The following is a 21855-nucleotide window of genomic DNA, read 5'->3' as shown; positions in this document are numbered from 1 at the left end:
GGGAATTGTGACAGTGTAGGGGAGGGGGCCCAGCCTGATGGCCTCGGGGTACCTACCCAGGGCAGCCCTGTGCAGGGCGGAGAAACAGTGCACCCTTCACCTCATGAAAGTTGGGACAAGTCTGAGTAAGACTCAGTTGTCTCGTTTTGATATATAAGGAAACTTCTACGGAATACTGGATCCTTACCCAGTGGGCAGAAAAGCCTGGAGGGTGGGTCGATGCCAGTTGGAAAGTGCAACCCCCAACGTCGTGGGAACGTCAGCGTCGCAACGAGTGGCCCCTCAGGTCCAAGAGGGCTGAGCTCTTCCCCCAGAATCTGAGAAGATACCAACTCACTTAACTCGAGGAGAAAACAGTAATCAGAAAGAAAAATAGGAAACAATAAAATCACTTTAATTTGCTACTCTTCATTTTGAAAGATCATTACAGTATTGTGTAAAATTCAGCCAGGAAGGATGCCACAGGACGGCACAGTCCTGGGAACCAGTGAGAACCGTCACCCCAGTGTGTGGCCCTGGGCAGGTGAGGGGGCTGACCTCGCAGCCTGGCGCTGATCCTGAGCTGAGACAAGCCGGTCTGGGGGAGGGTTGGGGGGAACCAGGTTCCTCTGTGATGAAGGTACCTGGTGGGGGCAGAAAGGTGGGCTGCTCAGAGCACCTCTGTAATCCCCACTTCAGATTCAGGTCTGCAAGCCCCCAGCAGAGGCCATGCCTGGACTGACGCCGGCCCCGGCACTGGCCTGTGGAGGAAGATGCTCAAAAGCACACAGGAACCGTTTTCTTGGAAAGCTCTCTTCCGTGTTCTGTGTTGTGGACGAGGCTCCGAGCTGCCTTCCAATTATACAAGGAACTTGCAGAAGGCGGGAGGGAGGAGTGAGGGTTGCAGACCTGACCACAGCAGCTCCGAGGGAATGGGTGGATGGGCTTATTCAAACATCGGCAGAGAAACGGTACAGCTCCAAATCTGGTAGTTCAGGCTCTCCCCTGATCCCTGACGAACTAGGGCAAACAGGCCCTGGGGACAGCAGGAGGAGGTTCTTTGGGTGTAGTGTGACCGCCTCAGTTAGTCTCTGGGCCTGGGCTTGGAGCTGCGTCCCGGGAGGGCCATGTGCCAGTTCTCGGCGGGGTTGTTGGTTCCACTGCCTCTGTCCCAATGGCTAGGAAACCAGCGGGCTCTTCAAAGTGTAGTGGATACAGAGCTACCCCTGCTTCCTGGGCCAGCTAGGTGCAAAGTCCCTGGGGTCAGTGGTCACTCGGCCAGCGCTTTCACGGGGGAGCTTCATTTCTGGAAGTGTTTTTAACCGTGCCCCAGGGTCATATCATCGTAAGCATCTTGTCCTTTCTTTCTCATCACCAAAGCCCCCCTCCTGGTACTGATGCAGAGGGTCCCAATGTGAGTATCTGTTACGTTTCCCACAAGACCCATGAGGAAAGAGGGGCGGTCCAGGCACACTCGTTCTTCCTGTGTCATTCTAGAATGATGGGAAAGTTTAAAACAAACCCCCAGGTGTGCTGTGATCGCACGCATCAGGGCAGGGCTGGGGGTCCTGAGACTCGGGGTGGGGACAAAACCCTCTGTTGGAGACAGTCCTCTGAACCATTCTTGACAAGCCTTTTCTTCTTCCTTCTGGCTGCTTCTAGCACTGGAGGCGGAGGGCCATTTCCCTGCTGAGTGAGGACCCGAGTGACAACTGTACAGTGGGCTGGGGGTGGGCGTGGTGGGACGCCCCTCCCACGGGGAGAGGGATGGTCAGCAGAAGAGCTCCTCACAGATCCTGCGTGTGTCCTCGGGCGCCGTCACGGTGTAGCCCACCGTCCTCGGGTCTGTGAAGATCTCGTGGTCGTTCCCGCCCTGTGAAGACACGGCGCAGTTGCAGGCACCACCTGGCTCCTCCTGGGCCAAGGCTGTTGCCACCCAGGGGCCTGGGGCTACCAGAGAAATAGGACCAGAAATGAGGACCCTGCGATTTTACCAGGTGGGGAGCATCTCTTCAGGCACCTTTTCTTAGCCCCCAGGAGAGAAACAACAAGGGTACTGTCGTACCAAAAAAGGGTTTTTCACCTTCCCTTGAACTGCAGTTTAGCTTTGGAACATGCAATTATGCCTGTGAAAAAAATCACGATGTTCCCGTGAAGATCTGTCTAAGGCTTATTTTTCTATCAAGAAAGCAGAATTCTCACCGCCATCCATATGTTTTAACCGCATCCAAACTTTCCTAACAGGTCATGGGGGACTGTAGGAGGGCAGGCAGTCCAGAGCAGCACTGCCCTTGAGACTTTCTGTGACGATGGACATGGTCCACCTCTGAGCCGACGGAGGCCACACGTGAGGCCTGTGACAGAGGGACTGAGTCTGATTCACTGAAGTTTAAATAGGCCCATGTGGCTGGAGTCTCAGCCTGGTGGCCTGGGCTCAGATCCTGGTGTAGCACCGGTGAGGGGGTATGTGGGCAGCTCCACATCTGTGAAATGGGGATCGTGGTGGAACTTCGCCCAAAGCACCGAGGCCATTGGTGGACGTGCAATCCTGGGGCAGCCCCAGCACGCAGCCAGCACCGCTTCCTAGCATTTTCATGCTTCCTTCCCCCTGGTGAGCCCCTAGGAGTTGAGGCCCAGTCTGGAAGGGGCCAGGCATGCTGGGTGCAGGGGGTCCTGTGACTGTGGATCACCTAGTCTGTGCTGTAGCCCCTTCCCCAGTCCCGCCCATCTCAGGGGAATGCTGCTTCCACAACCCACAGCCCTGCAGGAAAACCCCTGCTCAGCTTCTCATGGAATTTCCTGTATTTTCCTCATAACATTGGATAAGCAGTCTAACGCAAAATCTTGAAAAAAAAATCAATTAGTTTATAATGTGATGAAAATCACTGCAGAGAAAATGGATTTTTTCATAAAACACAGAGCATGAAGCCAGTATGGAGAAAACGGTTCTGTACGAAAATGACATCCTTTTAAACAACTGACACCTGAAATTATGGCTGCTCTCATCTTTGTAAGAACCACCCACCCCCAAGCAGACGGCTTCCCTAGGAGAAGGTGAAGTTCATAGACCTCATGAGGGACTACTGCCTGGGCCCGAGGCGCGCTGGGTGGAGCCATGTTGGGAGGCCATGATCTTGGAGCCACACTGGGGAATGTTCTTACCCAGAAGCCTGCCAAGCCTTGCGCGGGCCTCACGAATTTATGTCCTGTGAAGGGGCTCTGGTCACTCAGCTGGCCCCCAGTTCATGGCCAGCATCTCCTGAACAAGTACACGTGAAGACAATTCTTACGACAAAAAAAAGCTTTCTCTTAGGAACGGCCCGGTGTGGGGAAACCAGCACAGAGCACCTAACCAAGCAAGAAAGAACTCCTGCTCTATTCAGAAAAACCCAGCACCCACCTGGGGACACTTTCACTCCAGTGTCACTCACTGACCCTGGAGGGAGGGGTTAGTCTTCACGGATTAACCCAACAAACCTTGCGCAGCGCTCACTACCCTCCAGGCATGGTCTCAGAAGCTGGAGATACAGTGCCAAACAAATGACGTCCACCTAAGGGCTGCCTTCCAAGCTTACATTTAAGATGGACATAAACAGCTCTGTGGATGCTTTGCCGGCATCTGCAAAGAATAAGGGGAGGGGACCAGGGTGACAGGGGAGACGCCTTTGAGCAGAGGCCTGAAGGAAGAGAAGGGACAAGCCCTGTGACTGCCCATCCGGGAAAGGCTGCCAGCCAGGCTAGAGCCTGCTGGGCTACAGCCTGCCGGGGAGGGGCCAGGCCGTGAGGCCTCGCAGGTCGAGATGAGGACTTGGGATTTTATGTGAAGCCTCCAGAAAGCCAGGAGCCAGGCTTCACACCATCAGGTTCACTTCACAAGAGGAACTTTCTGGAGAATGGATGGGGGATGAGGACTCAAAAGCGGAAGCAGAGGAGAGTCAGGAGGCTCCAGCCCCCAGCCAGGGTGCAAGGCAGACAGAAGCCACTCTCTGGGGAGCAGGACCTCTGGAGCAGCAAGGCTCACAGATGCCACGCCTGCCCCAACCTGGAGAGGGTGTCCCAGGTGCCCAAGAGATGCCTCACCTGACAGAGGGCCTGCTGGTGGCGACGGCGGGGAGCTGTCCGTGGAAGGAGGCTGAGCCCTGCTGCCTTGTAAGCCACTGATTCGTACCAAAGCCAGGTCCAGAGATTCCGATCACCCGGGAAGGAGAAACCTCCTGCAGCCCGGTGGGGCCCGCTGCTCTCAGAGGGCAGCAAAGCTGCACTGCCCGCACTGCCCCCATCTCCCGCAGGGCAACTGGCCTCAGAGCGGGCGGGCTCCCTCCTGGGGCTGCACAGACCTTGCAAACCAGACTCGGAGTGAGGTCGGGAGAAGCAGAACCAAACCACCAAGCTAGTGAGTGCCACCCACTAGAAAAATAAGGCTACAGTGAATAGGAAACTTCAAAACTGGATTTGCATGTGCACCAAAGGTTACTGGATTCCTGCTGGGCAGGCTCAGCCACCCACAAGCTCCAAAACAAAGCTCCTGTTTCCTGGGAGGAGACGGAGGGAGGGAAGAGGCGAAGGGATGAGTAAGTGATCATGTTTCCGTTAAGGTGTACCTGGCAGGCCCAAAGTAGAGGCCCCGGATCAGCGCAGGCTGCCCATTAATGTTTAATCCCTACAAGGCCAAGGTCTGGGCCGACGGGAGGAGGGTCGCAGCGCAAGCTGATTTTCTTGCATCAGTGTCCCTGGCCGCCGCCGGCTGCGTGCCCTGCTCCAGACACAACTCCCAGGGGGTCTCTGCTGTGTGGATACCTGCCCGCGGCACAGGCAAGCTCTCTAGCTGCACATGGACGTTTATCTCGGGTAGTTCAATAAGCACTTAGCCAATTTCTATCCATTATGGGTACAAAGGCCACCAAGACAAAGGCTCAGCCTTCAAAGATCCCAGAGCAGGGGTTCTCCCCTGGCTGCAAGTGACAGTCACTGCAGGAGCTTTAAAAATACATCAATAAAACTGGGAAAGAACAAGAGACATGGGGGCCAAAGGCCCAGGATGCACTAAGAGCGCCCGTGCCTGGGTGTCTCTGGCCACAGGAGAGCTGGGTGCCCAGGGCTCATGCAGGAGGCTGGGGACCTGATGACTACGGTGTGCGCTGGTCTCCCAGTATGTCAGAATTAGCTGTGGATGAAAACCACCTCAAACAACTTTCACGTTTAAAAATGAATGCCCTTAGATAACTGTGATTTTTTTTCCTAGAAAGAAGTAAACAGCTATGGTCAAAAACAGCCTGGCCCCAGGGTCATGAGGTTTTGAAAGCGATCAGGTGACTCCAATGTGCCTCCAGGGCTGAGGACCAGCAGCTCAGAATCCAGTGATGACCAGGCTAGGGGTGGGGCTGACGCCCCTGGGTGACTGCCCCTTAGGGTCTGGTGATGGCTCCGGCACAGCTCCCCTCATCCGTAAAGCGGGGTTCAGAGACGCGTGAGGGGCCCTGGCACGGGAGCACATCGGGGAGATGATGCTGTGGACACCAGTGAGCCCTGGGGGCCCGAAGCCTGGGTCTCCCTGAGCAGGAGCGTTGGGGTGAGGGATGCTCCTGCCTTGGGGTGGGGCTGGTCCACCGTCCTGTTCTCTGGACCAACGAGGCCACCAATTCTGGGGTCCGGAAGGAAGGCAGGCCCCCAGTGGACACAAGGGACCCATGGTTCCCCTGCACAGCATCCGGCTTCCTGTCCTCCCGAAGGGGGCCCGGGGTTCTCAGCAGGGTTGAGAACCTCTAATCTGGTCCATCCTCCTCCAGGAGGCTCAGACCACAAGGAGTGGCGATTTGCCCTGGGTCCCTCCAGGAACAAGCGACCCCCTCACCACGCTAACCTAAGCCTGCCACCAGCCACACAAGACCTGGGTCTCAGATTCTGCCACAGAAACAAACAGTCAGGTAAGTCTGTCCCAAGGACACATTCTGCACTTTTGTTAGCCCTAAGGAGCCTTGGGAGCCCTGGGGATGCCAGGAGATGCCGGGAGATGCCAGGCACGCCGAGGAAGCCCAGGCCCCGGCCAAAGGCCTAACAGAATCTCACGGGTCGCTGGGTACCACTCAGAAGGGCAACCTGTCACCCATCCCGCAGGCCCCCAATCTCACAGAGCAACCTCAGTACTAGGTGAGCCTTATCACAACTTCCTTAAAAGCAGGGGCCTCTGGATGCAGGCCAGGCAGGCCCGCCGCTGGGAAAGAGGCACGTCCCCAACTGCCTTCCCTTCAAGACCTCTCACTTTGTTCGGTCCTTTGGAAGCTGACCCACAACCCCCTGGACCGCCCAGGGCACTGAGGCTTAGACAGACTCACGTGTGGTCACTGCGCCGGGCTTTTGGGGGGCCGACTTCGGTGCTATGGGTTTCCAAGCCTACCACCTCATGCTGACTGTAAAGGATGAGCAGCCTTAGTGTTTTGGAAGTGAGAGGGGAGAATAAAAAGGGCATGGGCTTCCAGACCGCACTCAGCGAGCAGCTGGCCCTCTGCGGGGCCCCCGCATTCCCCGCCTCCCCGGGCTGGTGGCAGCGTGGAAGTGTCCTGCTCAGGGGTGACGCTGAGGAAGCACTTGAAAAGCTTCGTTCCCTTCCTCTTTTCAATTTGACATTTTTAAGTTTTACTTTTCAATAGACAGCACCTTCATGCAGCTCAAAAATTTAAAAACAGGGTCTTGTCACAGCGGTAAGTCTCTCCCATCCTCGTCCCACCCCCACGGTAACTCTGTAATTTTGGGGGTACCCTTTCAGACCCCCCGTGTGCACTTACAAGCAGACACAAAGAGAGATGATTTCTCTGTGTTTACACAAAAATGGAGCCTCTTACCAGCACTGCTCCACACCAGCTGTGCTTATGCTACCTGGCATTCCGCTGTGTGGCTGGACCCCCGTTTATTTCTCCATCTCCTGCGAAGGGCGGAGTTGTTTCTGGCGTGCCCCTCTCTGTAGCCCTTTCTACACAGGTAGGAGTGAACTGAGAGCCGAATTAACCAAAGTGGAACTGCGGAGTCACACCCATCAGTGGGTAATGCTCACCAAGTGTTCCAGTGGGTTTTCACGTCGCCCCGACTTCAAGTCCAGATGTTTTTTACAAGAAGCATTAAACAAGCAGAGGCACTGCTGCCTGGGAATTCGGCAAGGCTGGGGCTGAGCTGGCAGGCGCAGCCTCCTGGAGAGCCAGGCAGAGCAGCCTGGGTGCATCTTCCCAGGCGCTGGCCATCTCCCTCCCCGCGGCAAACCGGGCCCCCCCACCCCCACCCGCTACTCCCACCAAAGGCCGGGCCCAGGGCCTGTAAGCTGCCTGTTGTGGCTGCCGGGACGGATGAGGGAGTTTCCAGGACTAAGGAGGATTCAGAAGAATCAGGGGCAGCCTCTTCCCTCTTCCCTCTGCTCTCTGGAGGTGCTCAGGGCGGGGGCCGGGGAAGACATGGGGGACTCGGTGCAACATCAGGCTCCGGCCGAGCTGCCGGGCAGGCGTCTAAGCCTGAGCTTGGCAGGGAAAGGGCTTTTTACTGACAGCGCTTAGCTCAGATGCTGTCTCCCTAGGAGCCGGCAAAAACATTTTGCCTTGGCGCAAAGAAAGAAAACAGCTTTCCAAATATCTATCACTGAATACGAAAAGAAACTTAAAGCTAGTATTTGGATTGCTCAGTGCCTCAGGCTGTTAAAAGATTTAGATGGCTGGACTGCTAACTCCCATCTCCAGGAAACCACTGATAAAAAAGATCAGAGAGGAGGGCAAAGAATGATGCAAGAGCGTTTACTACAGTGCTCGTGACGACAACAAAGAGCCACAAACCCAAAGGGCCTCTGCTAGGGAAATGGGTAAATAATCTGTGCCTAAATGCTAGAATGTTATACGGCCATTAAAAGCTTGTTTCAAAGAACATTCCCCGATGTGGGGGGAACGAAATATGTTAAGAGAACAAAAGCAGAAACCAGTGAACACACCGTGTCCCACATTTGGGGTCATATACATTGCAAAGAGGCTGAGAGGCATGTCAGCTGTGATTTACAAGTGACTTTTCCTTTCTTCTTCATGCTTTTTCTAATTTTCTACAATGAATACCTATTAATTAAGAATGGGGAGGAACCTCCCTTCGATAGTATCCATTTTTTAAAAGTAGGTAAGATTAAAAAAGAACAAAAACTGACGTGTGGTAATGCAGTGGTTAAACAGAAAACTCTCTAATTCCCAAATGAAGAATTCCCCAAAGATGCTGTTTTCTGATTATCTCAAGACCTGCATTCCATCCTGCAAAGTCCCAGCTGAGGTGTCATCATCACAGAACAACCTGCCTCAGCCCCTCTGAAGGGCTGTCTTCTCAGCCTGCAGGAATCAGCCCAAAGCCGGGAGGATGGGGGGGGGGAAGACGGGGGACCGGCGAGGGCGGCTCGTGGGATCCTAGTTCCTCGACCAGGGATTGAACCTGTGGCCCCCTGCAGCGGAAGCGTGGAGTCCTGACCACTGGATGGCCAGGGAATTCCCCCAGTTTTATAATCTGGAAAGCAGGACATGAGACTATACCATCCAGAAGCCCCTTTCACGCTGGAAGACTAGCACGTTGAGATCTTACTGAAAAAGGCAGGTCCACAGAGGAGAGACCTTAGCAAAACAGCACGCATTTTGGGTGGACCGGGGGTTGGAGGGATTAAAAACTCCATCCATGCAGCCTTTCTGCTGCTGCAGTACAGCCACAAAGCCTGAGACAGGAGCCTGATGGCAAGGTAGCTACCACCACTGGGTGGCCCGTGAGAGGGAAGCAGAGAGGCACGGGGGGTGCAAGAGGAAGGTAAAGGGAGGCGGCCCCGGGCTGGGCAGTGACCATTGGGGGCTGAGCCTCCTCTGGGCCTCGATGGCGACAGAGCCCCTCCATCCAGCCCCTTGGGGACCCACCTGTCCTAAGGAGAGCCTCGCCTGCTACCTCGGTGGCTCTGGGGAAATTCCTCCTGCTGGCCTCTCAACACCTGGCTCTGCTCTCAGTCCCCAGTTTATTATTTTGGCCGCGCTGAGAAGCTTGAGGTATCTTAGTTCCCCGACCAGGGACTGAACCTGTGCCCTTGGCAGTGAAAGCGCCGAGTCCTAACCACTAGACCGCCAGGGAATTCCCATCATTCCCCAGTTTAGATTTGGTCCCGGACTTGGGATTTCCGACAGCCCCCCCGGGACAGCCTCCTGTGATGTGATGCCCAGGCCTGACCCCCCATCTCTCATCTCTCCTGAATTCCAGACTCACGAGACTCTTGGTCCTCCTACCATTTAGGACTCCTAGTGCGCAACCTAAATGAACGCCCCTGGGGAAAAAACACGGCGGAAACATGAAACAAAAACTGCAAGGGCTTTGAAACACAAAGAGGATCTGATGACAGCACTGGGTCTCATTCCGGAAGGTGCTCGAGGTGGGTGACACTTAACTCAAAGCCAAACTGAAAGGCTCCATCCTTGCCTTCAGAGGTGTCGGGTGTCTGAGCGCAGAGAAGAGGGAGCTCCATCACCCCCCTCTCATAGGACAGAAGCCATTACTCAGTTTGAGCTGGGCTGCCAGGTGAAGTGTGGCTGGGGGCAGAAAAGCCCATCTGTCCGCTTTCCCCCTCTTCAAACCCAAATTGAACAATGAAACTGCAAAAACACTTCCATACTTACTGGCATGGTTTTGTCACCAAAGAAATAAATGGTCTCATAGCCATCCTTTTCCACATGTCCCAGGCAATACCTCTTGTCCCATCCATCAGGGAAGACATCAAAGCTGATCTGACCTCCTGCCGAGCGGGGAGGGAGACACACAAGCTAAAGGTGAAAAGGAGGCTAATGATATGTCACTGAAAGAAAATATGCCCTTTGATCTTGTCGGCAACTGGAGTGCCAAGGTTGATTTTTATTACCTCAGTTTGCTAATTACAATACTTTACGGGTAGGTTCTAGAAATCAATTCTTGCATGACTTTTTTTTTCTCCATCGTGATTTCACCTAAAACCTAAAAATCTAAAGTCTAAAAAAGAGACACAGAGTGCTGATTCAGAGTGAGACCCACAATGGCTTTGCACCCGAGCGGTCTGCAGAGCGCGCTTAAACGAAGCCCAAAGCAGGCCGGTGAAAGAGCTGCGAACAGCTTTCTTCAGCCGTGCTCCCCTGGAGCTGCACTGTGTGCTAGGCGGAGAGGCCTGGGAGCGGGATGCATCCAGCTCGTTGTGCAGGAAAATGAAAATCCCACGGACGGGGATTGCCAGGCAGCTTTCTTGGGCAACAAAAACCCTTTCAGAGCTGTGTCAGGGAAGATGTTCATCTCACAGTTCAAGGATACTTAACAAGCCACCCATTCATCTTTTACACAGAGGCCCTCTGCAATTCCAGTTTTCTGGCAAGCGTACGCTTATTTGAGCCGGTGAAACGAGAGGGCTGTAAGTATGGCTTGTCAGCACTGACAGCAGAAATCGGCCTGTTTAAAGCATTTGACAGGCATATTCCACCAAAAAGCGAGGCAGAGACATCAGCGGTGCAGGAAGAGCTCTGCATCAGACACTGGAAACGGCCGCGTGCTGGCCTGTCACTATGAACAGAAATTTCGTGAACCTAGACAAGTGCCTTCCCCTTTCTAGGCCTCGGCTTCTTGATTTGTAAAACCAGCCCAAGTGACTTCGAAGGTTCCTTGCCATTTGAACATCACAGGATTCCAGAACACATTCAGTCTACTTGATCTAAGAGGCCCTGTCCCACCTCTCTCCTACAGTCACCCACGAGCTAGCTGTCTTCTGCCCAAAGGTGTGGGGATAAGTTCTCACTCTTCATTAAGCAATCTTATTTTTGACTAGAAGTGCAGGCAGGAAAAATCCTGCTGGCCGAGGATTTAGAACCAAACCCAGCAGCGTGGAAGTCATCTCCTAACCTGAGTCTCGGCTAGCACTGATCAGGCAGGAGGGCAGTTTCCTGCCACGGACGGCCCAGCTGCAAACTCGTCACCGTCCAAGTTCAAGAGCACACCGGCCCACAACCACCTCCCAGCAAACAGCTCCCAGACAGAGCCTGAAGCCCGCTTGAATGCGTGATACCTATGGAAAACGTGAGGCCTTTCCCTGCAAACTCTCTCCGCAGATCCTCCACGAATTTCTGTCTTATACTTTCTTTCTGAGGAAAACAAAAAGATACCGATAGTCCACTGCATTAGAAGCACACTTTCTTGGCCGCAGAGATGCACACCACACGTCCATACACCCCGGCTATTTCATAAAGACTCACTTGATCCAGCTCGTAGAACTCAATGCGTTCTTCTTGGCTGCAGCTTCTTCCGACGGGGGACACATTCAACATCCCATTTCGGAATTCGATGAAAGTACCCCTGGGGAGGAAAAGGGGACGGAGGTCCCAGAGATACATCATTTATTTGAGCAACACAACAGATGGACAGACAGGCTAAAAAGCGGGCCAATTCCAGGGACGTCCCTGGCGGTCCAGTGGCTAAGACTCCGCACTTCCACTGCAGGGGGCATGGGTTCAATCCCTAGTCGGGGCATTAAGATCCCGCATGCCGAGGCGTGGTCAAAAAAAAAAAAAAAAAGTGGGGCGATTCCGATGGCAGAGGCGGGTGTGATCAGTCTTTGGTGGTGCTGTGCTGGGCCATGTGGCGGCCACGAGCCTCACGTGGCTAGAGAGCCCTGAAAACTGTGGCTGATCTGACCTGAGATCAGAGTTCACAGATTTTGTATGAAAAAGGAGTGTAACCATCATTGACAATGCTTTATACTGACTATATCTGAAATGACTATAGTTTGGATATAGTCAGTTAAATAAAACATATTAAAATCAATTTCACCTATTCCTTTCCGTTGTTTTTTTTTTTAAACATGGCCACAGAAAGCGGAAAAAACGGCACATGTGGCTCATATTACATTTCTGCTGGACGGTGCTGCTCTTGACAGAGAATGTTATAGTTAACAAAGAGCTATGAAAATGATTACTAGCTCTTCAAGTTCCCTGAGGAATTTGAAAATATATGTCCCAGAAACCTTTGCAAGTGACCTAGTGAAATGCTGATTTTTACCAAGAAAAACAACACAGGAAAAGCTGCTGAGGATCCCCAGGTGAGCCTCAGTAATAATACTTCAAGGACACACGCCAGGCGTGGGGCTGGGACCAGATTCCACGCCAATGCCGCCACTTACCAGGGACCCTGGGCACCGCTGTGCTCTGAGCTCAGAAAGGGGCTAATGGCACTTGCTCTGAGCCCCCCTGAAGGGGCTCCTGAAATGAAAAGTACCAGTTTATCTAAAAAACTGGGAAGCAAGTAAAGTAAAAATAGCAGTATCTCCATCACTGGATCCTTCCTCTGCTGTGTTCAACTTGCAGAAAAAGAGGCAAACGATACAACAACGTATGTGCACCTAAGACACTTTTTCAAACACCCCGTCCCGGTTGTCCTGGACTCGGTACAGACCAGCCTGTCGCCTATACCTTCTACATCTACACTGGGGTATGGGGCCCTGGTGATCATTCCCAGGGGGGATACTAGGCCTGTGGGTCCTAAACTGTCAGAAAAAGAGGTCATGCCCAAGGCAGGGAGGGAGGTTGATGCACTGTAGAAAGGCTTCTGTTCTAAAAACCAGGACTAAGGCGGTTGATCAAGCATTCACTTCCCCCCTGAAGACCTGGACAATGTGACGTCTTACTACACTTGCCTGGCGTGTGTGGGACATAGCATTAGACCCACGAGCAATGTGGGTAAACGCCGATCAAGGAGGAACTCAGCTCTGCCTTCTGAATTCACCGCGTATCTCAGGCTAATTCGGAGTCACAGCTCTGCACGCTGGGCCCTCTCACTAGATGACATCTTCTTTGGAGGACAGGAGTGTATCTTATCCTTTTTTTATCCTCCCTCAATGCTCAGCCCAAAGTAAAGACTGAAATGACCTGGGGTACGTTATATGTTCACTTTCTACAACGGAGAATTTCTAATATACGTAAAAGTCAACAGCACAGGATAAGGAACCCTCACGGGCCGTCTCCCAGCTGCCAGAAAGATGGACTTCGGGTCCCTCCTGTCTCATCCATCCCCCTTCCTGGGACAGATGTGAAAAAGGAAGCCCCTGCCCTCCGAGAGGAGGTGCCGAGCAGGGGTATCTGTTTCGGAAATTCTGGAAACAGGTCTCGAGCACTCTCGAAACTCCAGCATGTCTTGAAATTCAATCACCCTTTAAGAAATGTTTCACCCTCTAATCATTAGGGTGTTACACATTAAGTGCAGAAAACCGAGAAGATGAAAAGTATTTCAAAGAAACCACCTGAAATCTCATTACCAAGAAACAACCACCATTAGCATATGGTCCGTTTTCTGCCAGTCTTTTAACTGTGGGCATGGGTGCACATTACTGTTGTTATTATTTAAAAATGGGAATTGAGATAACAGTATTCAGAACAAGAGGTAGGTTCCCGAATCAAATGCCTACCGAGGCCAGAAAAATGAGACAAGTGGCCCGTGAAAGACTGGGGGATGGGGAGGGGGCAGCGCTGCCCGCCAGGCTGCTGCCACCTAGGAGGGAGCATCGAGCTGCCGGGTTTTCAGATGCTGCAGAAGCCGGAAACCCAGGTATTTTAAAGTGTGAAATCAGACTTTTAAATGATAGCACTTAATGCAGATTTTACTGAACACCAGGGGCCAACTGAACTTGGCTTTGCATGGGATTTGGCCCGGGGGCCTCCGGTTTGAGACTCCTGAGCTGGGGCCTGGGCTGATGCTGCTTTTCCCACACTGCTGTTTCACAGGCATGTGCCTTAACTGATAGCCTTTGAAAGCATATAGTTTTCAACTTCCGTCACGTGGATGCACCATCATTTATGTAATCATTGGTCTACCGCTGGCTTTACAGAAGGTTTCCAGTGATCCCTTACTAAGCACCGGGCTTTGGAGTTAAGTTAGCTCCAACCCACCAGATGACATCACGCCATATTCCAGTGGCGCTTCTTTGCTAAAAGCAAACCCACCTTTTCTTCGGGAGTTTAATTTTCGCGATGTAGCTCAGACAGTAGTTGATTAAATCCTGGATTAGGGCCTCACCCAGGTGACCTTGAATGTTCTAGATAAAGAAAATACTGGAGTTAACTTGACACAGTGGGAGGCCTTTTCAAAATGGCTTTCCAGCAAACCCAGGTCTTCAGCCTCTGTGGCTGGAGGGTCACCAAGCGGTGGTGGGGACACACCCCACTGCCTTTCTCCTTTTCTCCCTTTTTCTCTGGTTGAAAACATTAGGCAAACCAGAAAGGGCCTCGGTCAAAACCATTTTCTGCCTCATTACTCAAGATTTTTGTATTCATATCTCTCAAGTGCTTCCTGGAAGCCCCGAAGAGTTTATTGCTGCTGCCTTTTATTCAATTAAAATATCTGCAGACACTGATAGAAAATATATTTGTTCCACTTTGGCTTCCTCTTACATCTGAACAGAACGGCCTTAATGGTAATAAGACCTACACGGTACCTCTTAGAAATGCTTGCAGCAAGGCAACTTGCCCTAGTCTTCGCTACCATAATAGAAATATTAGATTAAGTAACCTTGAAAAACAATTATAAAAATGTAGTTAACAATTTGGAATGTGTACTAGTCACATGGTTCAATATCCAAAATGTAAACAATACAGGGTGAAGATTCATTACCACTCTTCTCCCAGATATAACTCCCTGGAGGCATTCAATATCAAATACCTTTTTAGAAAACATTTCACTAGTAGTACAGAGTAGTTTGGATACTTGCAAACCTACCTGTTTGCACAAGAGTTTCCCATCTTTGTATGCTACCAAGCCATTTTCTGGAAACACATAATCATATTTTTCAACCACTGCCAACAAAACAAAATTGAGAACGCAATGAATTGGACCCTGTGTTTCTATTTCTTGATTAACACTAATCGCCAATAAAAATGCTAAACTCCAGTAATGACTGAGAAAGGCTATCTCATCTTAACAGATTGGGAGGGTGGAAAAAAAGCTCCTTAAAAACTTTTTTAAAAAGGCTCTTCATTATAAATTTAAAAGATGACAATTAGGCTGCAGATTGGAGACTTGGTGGGCACCTCAACGATGGCTCCCAAACCCCACTGTGAATCTGCATCACTGGGGCAGTGATGAAAATCTGCAGAATTCCAGGCTCTGCTCCCAAGGTTTCTGAATCAGAATCTGCAGAGGCCAGGTTAAGAATCAGATTTTGTTTTTTAAAGCTCTTCAGGTGATTCTTATATTCATTCACATTTGAAGACCACCCACATAAATCTTAATGGAGCCTCAAACTCTAGGTGCTTGCCAAAATGCAGATTCCCAGGCACTATGTGTTGGGTGGGGCTCCCACATCTCCATTTGAATGAGCTCCTCAGGTGATTCTGATACAGGTGGGTCTTCCACTTTCTTCTGGCTCGCTACTGTTTTGATTCTGGAGTTTCCATTCTTACTCTCTGAAATGTAAGACGCTGTGCTGCACTGACAAAACCTCTCTGAGCCTGTGGTTAATTACGTGACCAGAGGCAGAAAGGGCAATCAGGACCAGGTAACAGGATCCCTGGGTCTTAATGTGTCCCATTATGTTGTTTATAGCGTTTCTAAACAGAGCACCTACAAGGAAAATTAAGTGTAACCAGAACAGAGAGTTTTAAAGGCACTACACAGATCCCTCTTTCAGTAACTGGTTCAATAAATACACCCCACACAGATTTGCACTGTAAGATATTACATCTAGAACAGTGGTTCTCAACTGGGGGTGATTTTGCCCCCTGGGGACATTTGGCAGTGTCTGGAGACATTTTTGGCTGTCACACTGGGTGTGGCAGCACTTCTGATATCAAGTGAGTAGAGGCCAGGGATGCCGCTAAACATCCTACAGTGCACAGGACATAGAGAATTACTGGCCCAAAACGTCAACAGTGCCAAAAAGAATGCTCAATCCATCTCTCTCTCTACCTGCTATTTCTTATAGGCCAGGCACCCTGGAGGCCCTGGGGCCATGGAGATGAATAATCCATAGCACTAGTCTTCAAGCCAAACATAACCAGACAGTTTCCAATAATCAGAGTGCTACACCCACAGCACTAGACTCTCTTCGAGGGTAGTTGCTAAAGTATGATTCCCATGCCCTACAGACCCATGCCCTTCAGAATCTCCAGTGAAGGGGCACGTAAGAGTCTCCACCTTCCTGGGGTCCTGGGCTTGAGATTCTGGTTCACTAGGTGGGGAGGAGCCTGGGTGCCTCCCGACTAGGGAACTCTGGGGAACACTGCGATACGGCAACAGGGGGAGGCATGAAGACCCGGAGCACCCCTCAACACCTGGGTGAGAAGGACGTCAGGAGATGGGGCCCGAACTGAGGCCAGAAGGGCAGTTAATGGGGACCAACAGGAAGGACTGCAGGCCGAGAAACAGACACCCATCTTTCTAGGTGAATCTGTCCATGTATCCGAGTACCAACTGTCCCACTAGCAACTCCAGAAATTTATTTATAGGACTAAAAACAGAGGAAAAATAAAGGCAGAGAAAATGTTTCCCCAAACAAGGAAGCAGGAAGCCTGAAGCCTGCCACACGGGGATGAGGGCTCGGGGCTCCTGTGATACTAAATGGCAACAGGTCCCAACGTCCTCATGAGAAGTTGACCTTTTACCAAAACGTAGCCAGCAATGTGGAGTTTACCATCGTTTCCCAGTTGCTCCTGTACTTTCTCAAAGTCCGACCCGCCTACGACTCCAACTTTGATCTTCTGCCTCAGTTTTTGTAGAAAGCAATCCATGTCTTTGGTAATTTTCTGCGTTTCAAAAAGAAAAACACAACAGTCAAGAGCCATGAAGTAATCGGGAGACTAAAATCCCAAGAGTGATACAACCCTTATTTTTATAACTGCCAATTTGGTTTCTAGGTCTACAGATAAGACCCACTATTTAGTCGTGCTTTTGGGACATCAACTTTTTTATCGGAAAAAAACTTGTTAAATTTTACTTATTTTTACCTAGTTTAAAACACACAAGAAATGTATTAACAGCTGTTCTGTACTGCTCTAGCCTTTTTTCTGTGCATTTATATATACACTTGTCTATATGCACATACATAAATAGGTGCTTTTTGAAACACAAGTGGACTCATCCCACATCTTGTGCAATGACTTGCTTTCTCAGCACTAAGTTGTGATTTTTCCATAACGCATGTAGACCTACCCCAGTCCTTTCAAGTGCCACACTGTGCTCCATTTATGGATTTAAGTTGATTAAAACAAAATGACATAATGAGATTAAAGAGGAAGTTGAGAGTTGACTTACTATAATTATATAAACAAACAAACAGCCTTAGAGTAAGACGACTAGATTTTTCAGTCTCTCCTGAAAGAAAAGCTCTATCTATAAATAGTGGTCTCAAGACTTCCCTGGTGGTCCAGCGGGTAAGACTCTGCGCTCCCAATGCAGGGGGCCTGGGTTCCATCCCCGGTCGGGGAATTGGATCCTGCATGCTGCAACTAAGAGTCCGCATGCGGCAACTAAGACCCGGGGCGGCCAAAATAAATAAGGAAAGAAAAAATAAATAGTGGTCTCAGTGGTATAATTTTATGCTAGTTAAATTCCAAACCGTGTGCCCATTCAAAAGAAATTTTAAACTGACATGAAAAGATATCCCTGTGTTCAAGCAAATCACAATGAAGTTTTTAAACTTTTATTTCATTACTTTTAGCAATCTTAATTGTACACTTACGTGGAATATCTACACAAATAAAGTTACCAGAAATTAAAAACAAAAAACCCACTTAACTCAACTTCAGTACAAAAACATCCAGAATTCAAGCTTCTCCTTTTCTTTTTTTTTTTTTTTTTGGTACGTGGGCCTCTCACTGCTGTGGCCTCTCCCGCTGTGGAGCACAGGCTCTGGACGTGCAGGCTCAGCGGCCATGGCTCACGGGCCCAGCCGCTCCGTGGCACGTGGAATCCTCCCGGACTGGGGCACGAACCCGCGTCCCCTGCATTGGCAGGCGGACTCCCAACCACTGCGCTACCAGGGAAGCCCTTCTCCTTTTCTTAAAAAACATTTTTTTAGAGTAATACATGCATATGATTAATAAAATAAAATTGTACAGAAGGGCTTACATCAGAGTGCAATCTTTTCTACATCTTCCGGTGGAATCTTGACCTAATAGACACAATCTAGTGGCCTCTGAGTCAGTGATTGTGAAAATGGGTCCCAGAGTCCCCACAACTGCTTTACTCAGAGCCGACGTCAGAATGCAAGTGGGGAAGATTCCCATGATTGCAAAATATTAAAAATGCAACACAAACGCAATACTTCCACCTTCAAACAGAAGCCTAAGGGCACAATTTATTTTCTCTTGACCCTTGTGCACACTGATGAGTTAAATGGTGTTGCTGTCCAGCTATCAGACGTGCTCTGCAACTTGCATTGGTCAGAGACACCTTTTCGCTTCCAGATGTCAGCAAATACTTTTTGACAGGAAATAAGACCTAGCTGCTCGTGACCACAGTAGAGCATCTAAACTACCCCACACCGCAGGAGAGATTTGGAGCAAAATAACCACACAGCCAAATTGTCATAATGTTTCTAAATAACTCTTGTGCTGATAATTTCAAGGAATTCTAAATCATCCCAGACAAAATAAAGCACAGAGAAAGAGCCAAAAGCTTGGAATTAAGGTGAAAAAATGTTAAAAGTTCACCTTCTGAAAAATTTTAAAAAAAAATTATAAAAGACTTTTTTGGGACAATTAAGGGAAACTGAGTGGAGTAGAGGAAGAGTTAGAAAATAGGGCCTGTGGGCCAGACCCAGCATGCTGCTTGTTTTTGTAGAGTGACTGGAACACAGCCATATATCCATTCATTTCCGAGGTGTCTGTGGCCACAACTATAGATGTGAGTAGCTGTGACAGAGACCATATGGCCTGCGAGCCTCAACCATTTACTATCTGGCTTTTACAGAAAAAAGTTTGCTGACCCCTGGACCAGGATATAAAATAATATTAGGGAATTGGTGATAGTTTCCTTAAGTATGATGACGGTACTTTGGTTACGACACATGTCCTTGTCCTCAAGAGCTGCAGGTGCGAACATTTAGGGGTGAAGTACCATTATGACTACAGCTTAGGAAGTGGCACAGAAAAGATTAAAAAAAGAGAGAAAGTTAATATCACTGTTGAATTTAAGTGGTGGGAATATGGATGTTTTGGGTACTATACTTTTCCAGCGATTGTGTACGTTTGAAATTTTTCATGACAGGAAGTTGGAAAACAATTCACCCAGGTTTATATCCTGGTTCTAAGTCTCAACTGCTTTTAGATGCAATGGCATTTCTTAGGAAAGTACTCAGAACAGCAAAATTCTACTAAAACACTAAAATGTGCAAAGCTCTGGATTCCACTCTAATTAGATTTTACCTGTTTAGGTCATATACTATTTCAGCAGCTGCAGGAAAAGATAACCCGTTTGATTGCTTTCGGATTGTCTTGTGCTTATCAATGTTTGAGAATGCGAGTACTGAGGAAGGGAAAGGTTGTACAATGAACAGATCTGTTGCTAAAATAGTTATTTTTTATTTTTAAAATAGCTTTATTTTTTAACCTTGAGCACCCAGCACATAGAAACAATTCTATTTTTTTTTATTTTTGAAATTTATTTATTTAATTTATTTTTTTAGCTGTGTTGTGTCTTTGTTGCTGCACACAGGCTCTGTCTAGTTGCGGCGAGCGGGGCTACTCTTCATTGCGGTGCGCGGGCTTCTCATTGCAGTGGCTTCTCTTGTTGCGGGGCACGGGCTCTAGGCGCACGGGCTTCAGTAGTTGCGGCACACGGGCTCAGCAGCTGTGGCGCACGGGCTTAGTTGCTCCGTGGCATGTGGGAACTTCCTGGACCAGGGCTCGAACCCATGTCCCCTGCACTGGCAGGCAGATTCTTAACCACTGTGCCACCAGGGAAGCCCCGAAACAATTCTCTTTAAAATTAGATTTTTTTTTTTGAGTGTAAAAATTTATTTACATTCGCCAAAGAATATCACGTTTCAAATGTTTTAAGGGAGAACACTGAGGGTTGCCTGGTCTCGCTGCTATTTCATACTTTATGCTTATATATCCTGGTACCTTCTGGGAATCAGAAGCACGTTCCTGAATGACACACCTAGTAACACAACAGCCTCCACCTTGGAGCGGTAGCAGAAAATGGCAAACTTAGCAAATAACGATGCCCTGAGGCCCAGAGACTTGTACCAGAGCTCTTGTGTGAAATCAAGGTCATGGTTCCACTGAGTCTGTTTCCTTATTTAAAATGGAAATAACAACTATCCTACCAGGGATGAAAGAGGGAGAAAGGTTAAAAGGGTCTAATGATACTGTGTAAAAAGGCTTGGAATGTAAATCCGAGGCCATTACAGCCAATGGGCCAAATTGAGAGCAGTTTTACTGGAACGCAGCTATACTATGTCTACATAAGGTCTATGGTTGCTTTTGCATTAAAGTCGAGTAGTTACTACAGACCATATGGTCGGCAAACACAAACGTATTTGCTATCTGGCCTTTTACAAACAATGAATTGCTGACATTGGCTCCAGACCACTATGCGCTAATTAACAACCTACAGGTGTGCATGGATCACTGAATCTCAGAATCAAAAAGGGCCTCTGGAGAACTTCCAATTGAGCATCATCACTAGATACATAGCACCTGTGGCTCAGAAAGGTAACATGATAGGGACGGCTAAGGTCACAGACATTCGTTGTGAATTCTGGAGCACACATACCACTGCTTTCACCTGGCCCAAACTAAGCAGGGTAGAGCTAGAACTTGAAGACAGTGAGGCTACTTGGGCCAAGTCTCAAGTTCAAATGGCTGGTGTTCAGTGACTAATCTGTGCAAGGGGGAGGTCAGAGTGGGCAAAGATCACAAATGTTAATCTTAACTGAAACATATCCGTGCCTACGGCAACAAAATCTGGAAATGAGAAGTTTCTAGGAGTCCAAGGAGGTTCTCAGCAGGCAGCCTGCAGCAATCCAGGTCTCCTCCATCACCCCACTCCACTGCAGGGCTGGAGAAGCGAGTGGTGGCGGTCGCTGATATTAACTGAATATTATTGAACCCAGTCTACCGTATGCAAGATACTTTCATGAAGTTATATGATTTCATTCGACACCCACAAACACCACATGCAACAGGTCATATCCCCACTTAATGCCATAGATGCTGAGGCTCTGAGGTTAAATGACTTTGCTCAAGGTCACACAGTTGTCAGGAGGTAAAGCTGAGACTCTACCAGGTCCGTCTGACCTGGAAACCTATGTCTTTCACATCAGGCTACAGGCAGAGACCATACGTCATAGGTCTGAGGAGGGCACACAAGCTGGTTAAGGGGCAGAGCTGGGGTTCAAATCCGGGGCTGGAGGTAAGAGTCCAGAACTGCGTTTTCCAACCCAAGTTTCTTCCTCTCTAGAGTTTTCCGGCCTGTCCCATCTCTTCGAGCACCCTGAGGTTTTGAAGAGCTGGTGGGAGCTTCCATCTCATTCCTCCAGGAACCCAGAGTAGAGTTCTGTCCCTTCAGGGGAGATAGATGGTCCTTAGCCCCGTCTGGGAGCAGCAGGGGGCTCTGCACCGGCTGCCGCCAGCCCGCCGGACGCCGCTTACCTGCCGCGGGGCCGTCAGGGTCCCGTCCACGTCGAAGAGGCAGAGCGCTGGGCCGTGCGCCGCCATGATCCCAGTTTCCACGCGTACCTTACAGGATTCGCTGGCACCTGGAATCCGTCTCGGAACTTCCGGGACCAGCCCCCCTGCCGCAGGGCACGCCGGGAGAAGGAGAATCCACTCCCATAATGCCTCGGAATAGCGCTAGCTGTTCTCTCTGGACTACAGATCCCAGAATGCGATG

General features: G+C 49.8%; 1 protein-coding gene across 8 annotated transcripts; it reads right to left on the bottom strand.

Moving 5' to 3' along the window:
* Positions 1–373: 373 nt before the first annotated feature.
* Positions 374–21740, bottom strand: PMM2 (phosphomannomutase 2). 8 transcript variants are annotated; one of them, XR_003793108.1, is made up of 9 exons: positions 21615–21740; positions 16649–16760; positions 14737–14813; positions 13965–14056; positions 11226–11325; positions 11039–11114; positions 3457–9751; positions 3142–3264; positions 374–1852 (listed from the first exon to the last, which is right to left on the bottom strand). XR_003793108.1 is itself a non-coding variant. In XM_029220275.1 (8 exons), exons 1-8 carry the CDS (start codon positions 21678–21680, stop codon positions 1751–1753), a joined length of 741 nt encoding a protein of 246 aa, XP_029076108.1. In that variant the 5' UTR covers positions 21681–21740; the 3' UTR covers positions 374–1750. The 8 variants fall into 8 exon arrangements, 2 of the variants coding, with proteins under 2 accessions (XP_029076108.1, XP_029076109.1); XR_003793109.1 differs by having other exon boundaries at positions 3142–3238; XR_003793105.1 differs by having other exon boundaries at positions 3142–9751.
* Positions 21741–21855: the final 115 nt, after the last annotated feature.

The sequence above is a fragment of the Monodon monoceros genome, unplaced genomic scaffold (assembly GCF_005190385.1).
Source record: "Monodon monoceros isolate NGI ecotype Baffin Bay Population unplaced genomic scaffold, NGI_Narwhal_1 Super_Scaffold_13, whole genome shotgun sequence".
NCBI lineage: Eukaryota > Metazoa > Chordata > Mammalia > Artiodactyla > Monodontidae > Monodon > Monodon monoceros.
Note: the sequence above shows the minus strand (reverse complement) of the source record. Positions and strands in the feature narration are given on the sequence as shown.

Coding starts and splice junctions, on each gene's coding strand:
- PMM2 (XM_029220275.1), bottom strand. CDS start 21,680: ATGGCGGCGCACGGCCCAGCGCTCTGCCTCTTCGACGTGGACGGGACC. Junction 14,814..16,648: donor GGAGCAACTGGGAAACGATG/GTAAACTCCACA, acceptor TTTTGTTGGCAG/TGGTTGAAAAATATGATTAT. Junction 11,115..11,225: donor AGTTCTACGAGCTGGATCAA/GTGAGTCTTTAT, acceptor TGTTTTCCTCAG/AAAGAAAGTATAAGACAGAA.